At 28.2% G+C, this 13,369-nt stretch overlaps 2 protein-coding genes across 5 annotated transcripts; both read right to left on the reverse strand.

The window, feature by feature from the left end:
- Nucleotides 1-1,139: 1,139 nt before the first annotated feature.
- Nucleotides 1,140-6,186, reverse strand: LOC110622228. The gene is made up of 5 exons (XM_043960439.1): nucleotides 5,738-6,186; nucleotides 4,519-4,654; nucleotides 3,722-4,435; nucleotides 3,394-3,586; nucleotides 1,140-1,420 (listed from the first exon to the last, which is right to left on the reverse strand). The coding sequence occupies exons 1-5, from the start codon at nucleotides 5,812-5,814 to the stop codon at nucleotides 1,395-1,397; spliced, it is 1,146 nt and encodes a 381-aa protein (XP_043816374.1). The 5' UTR covers nucleotides 5,815-6,186; the 3' UTR covers nucleotides 1,140-1,394.
- A 1,871-nt stretch (nucleotides 6,187-8,057) lies between these two features.
- Nucleotides 8,058-10,724, reverse strand: LOC110622194 (large ribosomal RNA subunit accumulation protein YCED homolog 1, chloroplastic). 4 transcript variants are annotated; one of them, XM_043959494.1, is made up of 3 exons: nucleotides 10,608-10,724; nucleotides 9,262-10,100; nucleotides 8,058-8,599 (listed from the first exon to the last, which is right to left on the reverse strand). In XM_043959494.1, the coding sequence occupies exons 2-3, from the start codon at nucleotides 9,819-9,821 to the stop codon at nucleotides 8,182-8,184; spliced, it is 978 nt and encodes a 325-aa protein (XP_043815429.1). In that variant the 5' UTR covers nucleotides 9,822-10,100; nucleotides 10,608-10,724; the 3' UTR covers nucleotides 8,058-8,181. The 4 variants fall into 4 exon arrangements, with proteins under 4 accessions (XP_043815429.1, XP_043815428.1, XP_043815431.1 ...); XM_043959493.1 differs by having other exon boundaries at nucleotides 9,262-10,113; nucleotides 10,608-10,714; XM_043959496.1 differs by having other exon boundaries at nucleotides 10,590-10,714.
- Between the last annotated feature and the right edge of the window lie 2,645 nt (nucleotides 10,725-13,369).

A 13,369-nucleotide genomic window follows, 5' to 3' on the forward strand; every position in this document is an offset into this window, starting at 1 on the left:
ATCCAACAGAAAGAAATATTTTGATTTGGTAAAATCGGTTTAAGCCAATTGAAGCTTGCATGTTCCACAAGCAACAAATGGGTCTCAAACTCGCAAATAGCTCTACATATATCAATTTAAATTACCTAAAATTACAACTCAAAATTTCATGGATTTAAAAAAAATACTAAATACAATAAAACCCACTAATTGATTTTTCTATTTTAAAAAAATTGCACTCATTTTAAAAAATCTACTCATTAATCTCTCCATTAATTTTAACTATTAAATATTTTATTATTTAATTTTTATAATTTTAAAAAATTTATTAATTAATCTATTAAATTTTTTAAAAATTCTACTAATTAGTCTATGTATATTAGACACATTTAAAATTTTTTTATTAGATTTATCGATTAAAATTAATGAAAAAATTAATTAATAGAGTTTGATAAATAGAGATCAACTAAATAATTAATTTTTATAAAAAAACAAGTTATAAAGGCATTCTATATAAATTCAGATCAAAGATTTAAACCTCAAAATTATCAATAAATACCCAATAAGATCTTCCTAAATTGCAATCAACAACTCTAATTCTTATACTTTAGCACCTGCTTTCTTACATTGTGAACTTGTGGATTATCAATTCTTTAGTTTTGATGGCATTTTTTTTCCATCTTTTGAGTCATCTCAGACTCAAGTCCCTATAACCAATGCCTTTTATTTTATCATTTCCTATAAGTATTAACATTTAAAGTTTGCTAATGCTTATTAAGCAATGTAACAATATTCATATATATTAAATATTTTTTAACAATTAATTTAAAGGAAGAGAAAACACAATTTAAGTACTGAATTAATATAGATAATTAACAACTTCAATAATAAAATATTAAGTATTATAATAAACTTGTGGAATCACAAAAATCATAGAGAGAGAAAAGATGATATATATATATATGGTAAATTAAATTGTACATACAATTTGAAGAGTATATAAATTTATTTAATTTTATTGAAACTACAGTATATATTTGAAAAATCATTAAAATTGAATCTTTCACCCTAAATTGATTTTTTTTTTCTTTACTTTTATTCGGTTCGATATGTTTTTTTTTTGGAACCTTCAAAAAGCTGAAAATTTTCTGTAGAGTATGTGAGGCAAGCTCGGGAGAACAACTTCATGCAGATTAAAGTATTTTAATTAGTAGTGGGAAGACACATCACAAGACCAAGGAATTATATATATATATAAAAAAAAAAAAATCAACTGGAGTAAATATAGCAACGTTCCCAAGCAAAATTTCAGGATTGGGAGTTCCTACATTTAATTTTTAAATTGTTTCTCCAGTAAGTCGATGCTTCATCTCCATGAATATTTTTTCCAGAATTTAACGGCAAAAGGCCTGTTTTCAAGCAATCCTGGACACCAGTATACCTGCACAATGAGTGTCATTTAACATGAGCTAAATTTCACATGGATGCCCATCTCCCTTCATTTATATATATATATATATATCTTATCCCATTCTCAAGACTCAGGAGGTGACACTAAAACATTCTCCTCTTATCGTTCCAAATTAAACACAAACACATCAGCTTCTTTTTCTATATTGATCATTGAGTGGAAATTGTTCTAAATACAAAGCAAATCCAACTTCAGCAACTAAAATGACAGGAGCATTCTGTGATCAGCCAACTTCTAGCTGAATAGATTGATCATATATATTTCAAGATAGAATCCAATAGCAAATAAAATCATGCTATAAGAACATCACAAGTATTGTATGATGATCAAACTGAGGCAGCAGCAGGCACACTTGAGTAATGCAGGGCAGGAACAGTTACGAAAAAAGGAGCAAGAACACACAGGGATAATGCAGTTTTTTTTTCTTTCTCCTTTTTTAAAATCTCTAATAACCAATACTCTCAGTGATGAAAAAGTATATATTTTCTAGCACACCATAAGTGAAAAGCAGTAAGAGACCTCATAACTGCTTAAGTACCTTCCAAATTCTTAAGAGATAGTCAAAACTCAAGCAACTTAACTAATAAAGAAAGTGTAAGAGGAAGGCATAGAGATTATATACAAGATTGCAAATTGCATGTGGTGCAAGTCTAACTAACTTTTACTATAATAACAATAAATGTGTAATAAAATAGACAATTTATTTAAATAATAAATATAAAAATGACTTACTAATTAGATTGGATTTTTAGTTTTTATTTTTTATGATCTTTTTTAAATATGTGGGAACGGATAAATTCTATATTCAACTCTCTCCATATACAATATCATAAGCTTTTATCATTATTGGAAGTGAAAGTTTCAAACTATAACAATCTCCCTAGCTTTTAAAAAAATTTGTATAAGAACAGATAGAAGTATGAATTTAACAATTCGCAAATTCCCCACTGATGCTCAGAAAGCTAAACATTAATAAAGAAATTGAATATATAGCATATTCATATAATTAAACCAAAATTTCATCTATGGTATTTTCATATCAAAATTTATTACTTAAAAAAATCTAGTATGGGCAAAACAACAATTAAACATTTTTCAAAGTTCCATTTCAAAAAAAAAAAAATTTTTTTTTCAAAGTTTTATAATCTTTAATTTCTTAAATAAAACACATCAACTCCTCAATTTAATAAATTCGAAGTCTTTAACTTCACATTTTACATTTTATAATCTTAAAATTATTTATATATTTTTTGTCATTTTTAAACCAAACAATTATTAGTCTTACAGCCTTCATAAATAAATAAATTTAAAATACAAAAAGTGGAATTAAAATAAACTCTCTAATTTAGCAATTATTTTTTCAAAAAACAAAAACATTAAAGTAACCCATCATTCATGTAATAAAAAAGTCTATTTAAAAAACAAAATTGTAAATGGTAAAAGAAATCAAGAAAATTTCAAAGGGCAAAATTCCTGTTACCACATTATGCGGGGCTCAATGGATCCACCTACAGAAATGTGGCTTATGTTCTAGTTGCCTTTTTTTTCTCTTTGCTCTGTTCTTAGATACTGATACCTTTAAGTGTTAAAATCATGCTCTCTTTTCATATTAGCTAAGAGATAGAACAGAAAGTTGACTCACATCAGGGGTACTGTTCATTTAACAGTGATTGAAGGACGAGTTGTGCATGTATAATAACACAGATTGACATTTACAATCAAGTGATCTAGAATATTTTATGCACATTATCAAAGATAAACAAACTCCAATTTTTAGGGGCTCCAGTACAGGTACTATTGAATTGATACAGATAGAAACATCATCCTTTTCCAGTTGATGCAGTAAACATGGAATTTAACATCAAATGCATCGGCGTCACTAGAAATGGTAAAAGGAGAGAGGAAAATTAATAGAACAATGAATGCGAGGGTGATTTACTTACCCAAAAAAATGAGTGCAAAGATTATTGTGAAAATCATTTGAATTGTATGTCGATCAATTGGAAGGTGAAAGGGAAATATTTGATATCTCGCTCCGAGGCTGCTAAGCAGGACCATTAGATGTGCTCGAAATCTAGAGAGTAGTCCTTCCAACATTCTACTTCTAGATCCTAACCTTGATCCCATACATTGACCCTGTCAAAGAGAAGCAAGCTGATAAAAATCTCTCTCTTGAATATCAGATGTTATAGCATCACTGCCCGATTTAATCTGGCAACCAATAAATGCAGCTCTCTTATTACAAATTTACAATATAGATTATCCATATACCTGTGCAGAATGAGAAACATCAGTGTATCTCGGGGACTGCCTTTGTTCTTCCCCATCTTTCAACCTCTTTATATAACTGTTAGTGACCCTGCTCCCGCTCATAGGCCACAGGTTATCTAAGAATCTAAAGTTCATTCTGCTCTGGAATCCCCTGAATTTCTTTTCATGGAAAACACTTTTAGATGTAGCATCGTTTGCTTCCAGGTCCAAAATGCCAGTATCGCCTTGCACGTTAGAAGAGATATCTTGCATATCTGAGTTTAAACTTGTAGAGTAAGGAACATCAATCTTTCTTAGGCATTTGTCCTTTACAGAGTGATGGCCTGCATGTACATCTCCATTCATTTTTAAATTCTTTAATTCTATGTTACCATGCTCAACAATTTCATCATCTTTTAAACTAGATGATGAAGTCGGATCAAGGAATCTTCTCAAAATGCTACTTTCTTCCATGTCATGTTGATTTGAATGTTCAGTGGTATTTTCTCCAATAAGAAATAAAGCTAACCCATCCCTATCTTGTTCATTTAAATTAATCCATTCAGATTTTTTCATGGAATCTCCCATAGATGAGCCATCCACACTTGTTTTTACATGATTTATTTGTTCCCTAATGGCTCTAATGAATTGCCAATGTCTAGAAATAACATCTTCCTTAGATTGAGATTTGTCTTGCATAGCTGATGAGTTGACAGCACGTTCAAAATCTTCCAACTTATAAAAAAAAAAGAAGAAAAAAAAAGGTCAGCTTACTAGGAGAGTCAAACTAATATTCCAGTTTCAACATGCACAAATACCTGCCATTTTGCAGTTTCAAGTATGGTTGCAAGATCACGCTTGTGATATTCTATTGACATAAGCAGACCTGGGTCAGGATGGTCACCTTGAACGAGATTTTGGTCATGCAAGAGAAGGCGAAAAAGCGAGTCCATCCTAAAAGTTATAAAGGGGATCAAAGTTAAAATGGTTAAGAAATGTACTAAGAATCCCAAATATAAGGGCCAAATCATTCAACACAACGCACAAATAAAACTAGGAACAAAGTTAACAACCACAAAAATTTCCATTTCAATAACCCAGCAAAAGTGATCCTATGACCTACATAAAAAGCCCAAGCAATTCCAAGATCTGATATGATGTCTCGGCATTTAGAATTGCTTCAAGTGCAATTGCCTTACATAAATTAAAAAAAAAAACACAGAAGAATATCATATGTCACATGACATAAATACTATTAGCAAGTCATTTCATCTTTACTGCTTACACTCATATTGACCAACTAAGTTGAAGGGAAGACTATAAGACTGCCACTTGAGAAGCTACCATATATGACAGCAAATGTTGGGTGGTGAAGAACACCAGAGACTGAGAGACACAATATTAGCAAGGGTAGAGAAAGAGAATAAAAGAATGAATCGGATAAGGAATAAAATAAATTTACAACAAGGTGACAGTAGAATATATCGAGGAACAGTTGAAGGAAAAAAAAGTTTGATATAGATTGGGAACATTCATGAACATAAAAGGTTGAGCATGTGAAAGTTGTAGAAGATAAGGGGAGAGAGAGAGACCCAGCATAAGGTGACAAAGTGAAAATTGATCCGTATAGTTAAGCCAACTAGTTTGAGATTCAGACTTATCGCTCACGATCATATTAAACTACTGAGAGACACACTCACAACAACTATACAAATTATGCAGAAATTTAAGCTAGGCTGAGGCTTCAACACTACATAAACCCCAAACAGAACAATTTGTCCCAACAGAAAAATAATAGATAAAAAGACAGCGAAAAAAAAAAAAAAAGAAAGCTAAAATAGGCAGGCAAAGAACACCCCCCTCCCCCAATCTTTCATCATAAAACACAATTTCAACAAAAACCCAGAAACCAATTAATTAAATAGCAATTACTGGTCTGCATCAAGCAAATAAAACTAACGGCAACATTTAATTTTAAGAGAAAACAGAAAGAAAAAGAGTACTCTAACAAAATGGGAAACAATTCTCGAATCTAACCTGTCAGCTGAGTCCTGAACAACTTCTGCTGCTGAGAACAGAGGGTCCGATTCCCATAGATGCAAACTTGATGCCATCTTGCAGGTTTCAAAATAGTCCAATAAAGATATGTATATTTACAAAAAGGTTTCGCCTTCAAGTAAACATAGATAACATTAGACCAATGGGTTTAACGGAACTTAAACCTAAAAAAATTCTGGAAGATATGCAATGATTAGTGGAATTCGAATTCAACTAAAGCGTATAGAATTGAGATTTATTTGAAATAAAAAAAAAAAAATTTGTTCTCCCTTTCACTCTGGCCTCTCAATTAGGGAAAATTGGAAACCCTTTATATACAGTAGATCGCAGAGATAAAAGGATTTAGAGCTGCAGAAAGAGAATTGAGCGAATGAATTCTAGGTTTTACATAGGACGAAGAAGAAAATTGGTGTAAAAAAAAAAAGGCCAACGAAGAGAAGCAGAGATAAGGGTTTTTTGGTCATTTCAGCAATATACACATAAACCCGTGAAGGTCCCGACTCCGGTGTTAGTTTCGTACAGTAACTAATGTATAACTACTTTTCTTTGTTCTTTCTTCTTTTTCTTTGCCCAATATTACAGTATGGAAATATCATCAAATAATTTTAATCCATTTTATAATAAATTTTCATTTAAAATTAACAACTAAAATTTTCTAATTTGATTGAAACTGTATGTATTATTTTAAATTTGAAATATGAAATTTAGAAAATTTTGAAGTCTTGACATCTCATTTCCTATTGTAACAATGATTAAATTACTCTAAATAAAATATAAGTTTAGCTAGGATGACACCGGATCGTGTATTTTGGTATTCAATCCGATCGAATTCTAATATAATGGATTTATATAGTTATAATCGAGTTCATATTTTATATATAAATATTCACTGTCCGAACCGTTTATATAAATAATTAATTTAATATAAAAAATATATTTTATAATAATATTTATAAATTTTTTTATAAATATTAATCCATTTTATAATAAATTTTCATTTAAAATTAACAACTAAAATTTTCTAATTTGATTGAAACTGTATGTATTATTTTAAATTTGAAATATGAAATTTAGAAAATTTTGAAGTCTTGACATCTCATTTTCTATTGTAACAATGATTAAATTACTCTAAATAAAATATAAGTTTAGCTAGGATGACACCGGATCGTGTATTTTTGGTATTCAATCCGATCGAATTCTAATATAATGGATTTATATAGTTATAATCGAGTTCATATTTTATATATAAATATTCACTGTCCGAACCGTTTATATAAATAATTAATTTAATATAAAAAATATATTTTATAATAATATTTATAAATTTTTTTATATATTTTTATTTAAAATTTAAATTTAAATATTTTTTAAAAATATAAAATTTTTTAAATGAAAATTATTAATGAAAAATATTTTTTATATAAATTATTAATTAAAATATATAAGATTAAATGAGTTCGGATTTTATTCAGATAATAATGATCGAGTTTAAAATGAGTTCGGATAGTTTAAATTAATTTTTAATTAAATAATAATGATCGAGTTTTGAACTAAATTTGGATAATTTAAATTAATTTTTAATTGAATTTAAAATGGATTCGAATATTATTATATATAAATCAGATTTAATTTCGGATAATTTAATTTGTAGGTTTACAACCCTAGATTTAACAATAACAAACATAACTATATTTATTAAATAAATATTCTTCTAATAATTTATATTTTTCAATAAAATTTTATTAATGAAAATAGTATGCCATATACATTTAGTTTATCATTGAAATATCACTAATTTTGCGTATTTGAGATAGTTTAGAAAATTGTCAATAAAAAATATTTTTTTAAATGAAAGAAAAATTCACCCATTTTAAAAATAAAAATTTTAAAAATAAAAATTATTTTGAAAATTTTAGTCATACCGCTAAACTTTATATAAAGTCTATTACTAGAATGCAAATAAATTATTCATTTAAAAATATTTTATCTTAAAAAAAATATTTCTACATATTCATTATTTTTCATGAAATTAAAACGACATTAATTTTAAATCGTAGTACAAAAGTATGGTAATTTCACCAAGATGTATGCATGATTTGTCGAGCATAACTGTGTGAATTTGCCATTTGACTACAAATTTCACCAAAAGCCTGTCTATTGCTTTGTTGGACATTCCAGCCAGTTATGCAAATATATGAACATAATGCAGAGAACCATAGGAGGCTTAGAGCCTACTGAAAGAGAGAGAGATTTTGTAGTCAAGGGCCTTGCTTATAATGGTACACTGTGCATCATTGTCTGGAACATTTCAAAAAAAAAAAAAAAAAAAAACACACTAATCTCCAATTGCAAGGAAGCAAAATGAAATGAGGGCATTGGGCAGAAAAAAAGGTATGTATAGCTAGACATGAGATGCAATTAAGCTAACCTTTTGATTGCATTTGTTTTCTCAAATCTTTAAGAGGGCCATAACCTTTCTCTTTAGGCCTCTCTTCAGTACAGCTACAACTACTTGTGTTCAAATTTGTCCCACACTTGAGGCACAAACCTTTGCAACTTGGATCACATATTGCATTTATGGTAATTTCTATATGTATTAAGTCTCTTATGTGCTTTGAAATATCGATTTCTTTTTCTTCGTGAGGAAAGTACAACCTGTCATCCCAATCGATTGAAGCATCATCTTCGTCATCTTCTTCAATGCTGCTAGCTACAGAAGACTTAAATTTATCTTCACCAAAGATCACTCCCATATCGATTATCTCTGGTTCTTCAATGGGTTCCTCAGTTAGTAACATAGAGAAGTTGGAATATATGCTCTCAGCAGTTGGTTCACCACATCTTCAACACCAAATTAACACGCATTAGGTTTGACTAAAAAGAATAAGCATGAAATATGAAAACTACTTGGTTTTCATTTGTAGTAATAACTTGTAAATGGAGACGCAATCTAAGCAAATATGAAAAAGAATGACAAAATAAAATACGAGTTGCATCATTTTATGGTATTCTAATAATAGTTTGACATATGCAACAAACAAGATCCATAGTCAATTTCTTCTTCTTTTTTTCTCTCTTTTTTCTTAGTTATTTTCAATAATCTCATTTGATAACACAACTCCTAAACTGATGATCTCACTTGAGTAGCATCACTTTTTGCCAGCATGACATTCAACCAGTCATGAGTTTGCATGCAATCACAGAATCCCATCATTCAGAGAAGACTAAATAGACTGTCTATCAAGAAAGCAGCAACTAGTTCACATAGGAAAGTAAAAAATGAAAGAGATATAATGGGAAGAGAAATCAAAACTGGAATTATAATGTTTTCATGAACAAAAGAAGAAAAACAAAAAAATGTTATGAGGCTGAATTAATGAGGCATACTACAAGTCTGCCCTAGGATCATGCCTCTAGTCATGATTTTCTAGCAACCATCGAGTTTAACTATATATAAAAGTACTAAATAGGAGCACAGAAGGAAGTATCAGAAAATAAAGTACCTGTTACAACCTAAAGTGATCACAGTCTTAATAATCCCATCAAGCCTCAACTTTCGCTTCTTCCTGGTTACATCAATGGAAATTTGAACAGGAGTTCCAAGTGGATAATCCTTCACGGCTTTTGTGACACGCAATCCTGAAACTGAAGCCTTTGTTTTTGAAATCTCAGTTGAAAGTTTTTGTAATCCCAACCTCTCCAAGGTTGTACAGTACTCTATATGTGAGATTGAAGGGTTTCTCCTATATATAATTGCACCATCCCATGGTGACACCATATCTTCAGGGTCTTCTTCTTCTTGATCTCCCCAATCAAAAGATACATCAGTGAACTTCTGGTTGTTAGGGTCCATGGAATCTCTTGAAATGAAGTTTCGAATATTACATGAATTGTTCCTGAAGATTGTACATATGCCCACCATACTAACCCGTGAACATTTGTAGTGAACAATGGGAAAGCTGGGATTTGGTGAAGAATTTTTCTGACATAGCAAATTGTGTACCTTGTATCGGTTAACAATTGAGGCTGGTGCTATTGAGGATGTGAAGATTACAAAAGACATATTTGTTTTCTAAGTCACCTGGGAGGATTTGTATCAGCTTTTTATCAGAGAATAGTCTATTTCCTACCACTCTGTTCTACCTTGCAGCAATCTGAAAACCCAATAGTACCAGAGGCTTTTTCAAGGTAAACTTCTTTTGAGATAGCGCAGAACAAAGCAATAGAATCTTCCATATAAAGAAAAAAAGTTTAAGTTCAACAGCAGTGCAACTTCAAGATTATATAACAAAACTCATGCCAAATGCAGAAGAAATTCAGGTGAGTCAACAGCAGCAACTACCTGCAAAACATAGCTGTGTAAACCAAAAGAAATGAGATAAAAACAAAATACTTTTCTACACAATCTACTAAAATATTACTGAAAGCTCATTTTGTCAGCAAGAAAAACTTTTTTCCATAAAGCCATTGTATAATTTGTATTGGAATTTGAGAGGGAATAATCAAATGCAAGAAAATAAATTTGATAGAATCCAGCACACAACTATCTTCATTGGCTTATAAATCACACTCAGAGTTCACAAAAAACTTATGTAAAATTCAAAAACATGAATTCTTCTGGATTAAAACCCTGAAGCCCCAACATTTTGAGTTTCATCAAGTTAACACAAGAACAACTAGTAAAAGTAAAAAACAACAGTGAAACCCAATTCAATCGCCAGTTCCCACAAACCAAACATACCAAAAACACAAAGGGTAATCTACTGGTCATAATAACAATAAAAAAAGAAAGAAAGAAAGAAGAGAGAGAGCGAGAGAGCGAGAGCGAGACATTATTTAACAGAGTTACCCAGAAGAAGAGGCTCTAAAAAGCTTGGTCCTTGTATACGTTTCTCTGCTCTGAGAGCAGCCCTTGAACGCCTATTCCTCTTCGCATTAAGATACCTTTGGATGAACTATCGACAAGATAGATAAATTAGTGATGGGGAAAATTTATATGCGTTAAAATACAATTTAGTCCCTATAGTTCGTTAAAACTTACCTATTAGTACATATTATTTTAAAAACCACCTATTTTATTTTTGTAACTTAAAAAAAATATTAGTATCTACTGTAAAATTACAATAAAGTTCACTAATTATTTTATTAAAGATTAATTTAATATTGCAGCTAAATTATAAGAATTAAATTTATTGGAAGGTATATAATTATAATAACTAAATTATAAATAAAATCAAAGAAATTTTTATTTATATTTTTTACCGTGTGCAATAATTTATTGATTTTTAAAAATTTAAAGATTAAATAATTAATTTTTAAAAGTTTAAATATCAACGGATAGATTTAAAAGTGTAATTAATTACTTTAAAAAATTTAAATTTAGCTGATGAAAGTTTATACAAATTTTAAGTTTAGTTTTTTTTATTACATTAATTTTAATCAATTTAACAAGTTGGCCCATAAGTATCTACAGGTTGTTTATAAATTTAAAAATAAAACACGATTCACAAGATTTAATAAGTCAACTATTATAAAGTTAAAATTTGACTCGTTTATTAAGTGAGTCTAAAAACTAAATTCTATTTTAACTCGTTTTAAAATTAAATCAAATCCGATTGATTTTTTTATCAAATTGCACTTTAAATAGATCATGAATATTTTAATTTATTTACACCCTAATTTTTATATTTGTTTATGTTGGTAATGATAAAAAATGAAGTCTAAGTTTTTATTATCAAAAGAGAGAAAAAATAAATATTTTTCAAGTTTCTGCAGCAGAATTTTTTTTGCTTTCTAAAGGATATGATATATACCCAAATTATTAATAAAACTAAAATAAATATAACAATAATTTCAAATATTTTAATTATTATAAATTTTAATTTTAAATAAAATAGTAAAAATCTCTCAACTCTCAAACCTTTTAGAATTTTATTAATTATACTTTAAAATTTATTACCGTAATAGATGATTTTAAAATTTATTGACGTGATAGATAATTTAACTATAGTGACTTTTTAAAGAGAGATTTATAATTTAGTCTCTAAATATTGCTATTATTAATAAGTTAGTCCCTATATTTTTAAAAACCTATTAAAACGTCCTTATCTTTTCTCTCCGTCAACAAAATAGTTATTTCGTCTATTTTTGCCGTTAAAAATATAGTAAAAGACTAAATTACCTTTCATTATTTTCTTCCTCATCCTCCTCTTCCTCCTCCTCCTCCTTCCTTTTCTTCTTCATCAATTCTTTCTTCTTCTTCTGCTTCTTCTTCTTCTCCTTCTTCTCCTTCTTCTTCTTCTTCTTCTTTTTTTTTTCTTCTTTTTCTTCTTTCTCTTCTTCTTCTTCTCCTTCTTCTTCTTTCTCTTCTTCTTCTTCTCCTTCTTCTTCTTTCTCTTCTTCTCCTTCTTCTTCTTCTCCTTCTTCTTCTTCTTTTGAGGAGGAGGAGGAGGAGGAGGAGGAGAAAAGAAAAGATAGGGACTATTTCGTTGATAAAAAGAAACGATAAGGACATTTTAATAGATGTGAGAAAAGATAGGGACTATTTTGTTGACAAACAGAAACGATAAAGGACGTTTTAATAGATTTCTAAAAATATAGGGATGGACGATTTCGTTAACGGAAAGAAATGATGAGAAATTACTATTTCGTTGATGGAAAGAAATAATAAGGACGTTTTAATAGATATGAGAAAAGATAGACACTATTTTATTGACGAAAAAAAATAATAAGGACGTTTTAATAGATATGGAAAAAGATAAAAATATTTTAATAGATTTTTAAAAATGTAAGGACTAACTTGTTAATAATAACAATATTTAAGGACTAAATAAAGGATTTTATTTGAGGGTAAAATTGGATTTTAAAAATTTTCTCTTTACTCCTTTATCTAATTTTAATGGAAAAGAGGACGGAATGACTATTTCGTTGACGGAAAGAAAAACATAATGATATTTTAATAGGTTTCTAAAAATATAGGGACTGACTTGTTAATAATGGCAATATATCGAGACTAAATTATAAAACTCTCCTTTTTAAACATTAATAATAAAAATAACTGGAATATGTTTTAAACAATATATAAAGTTCATAATTAGATTAGTATATAGTGCGTACAAATTTAAAAAGAATTGAATTTTTTTTTAATTAATTTTTAATTTAATATAATTTAACTTTTAAAAAAAATTAAAATAAACTAAGAGATAGACAAATAATACAAACATACAATAAAAATCGATTATAACAATTGAAAGAATATTTATAATATTATTTAATATTTATTATCAATTATCACTTTATATTAAAAACATATTTATTATATAATATACTAAAATTTTATTTTTATGATCAACTTGATTTTTTATTATAAAATTAAAATTAAATAATAAATAACTATATTTACAAATATGTTTTTTATAATGATTATAAATTTTTAAATAGTATATAAAAAATTAAAATGAATATAACTATTAATTTATAAAATACAAATGTAAATATTTGAACAGTTCTAAATTATCTAAATTAAATTATGAATAATTATATTTTATAAATATATATTTGCATAATGATTGTATTATGATTTTAAATAATTTTTTTAAAAAATCAACATTA

Source organism: Manihot esculenta, chromosome 9 (assembly GCF_001659605.2).
Source record: "Manihot esculenta cultivar AM560-2 chromosome 9, M.esculenta_v8, whole genome shotgun sequence".
NCBI lineage: Eukaryota > Viridiplantae > Streptophyta > Magnoliopsida > Malpighiales > Euphorbiaceae > Manihot > Manihot esculenta.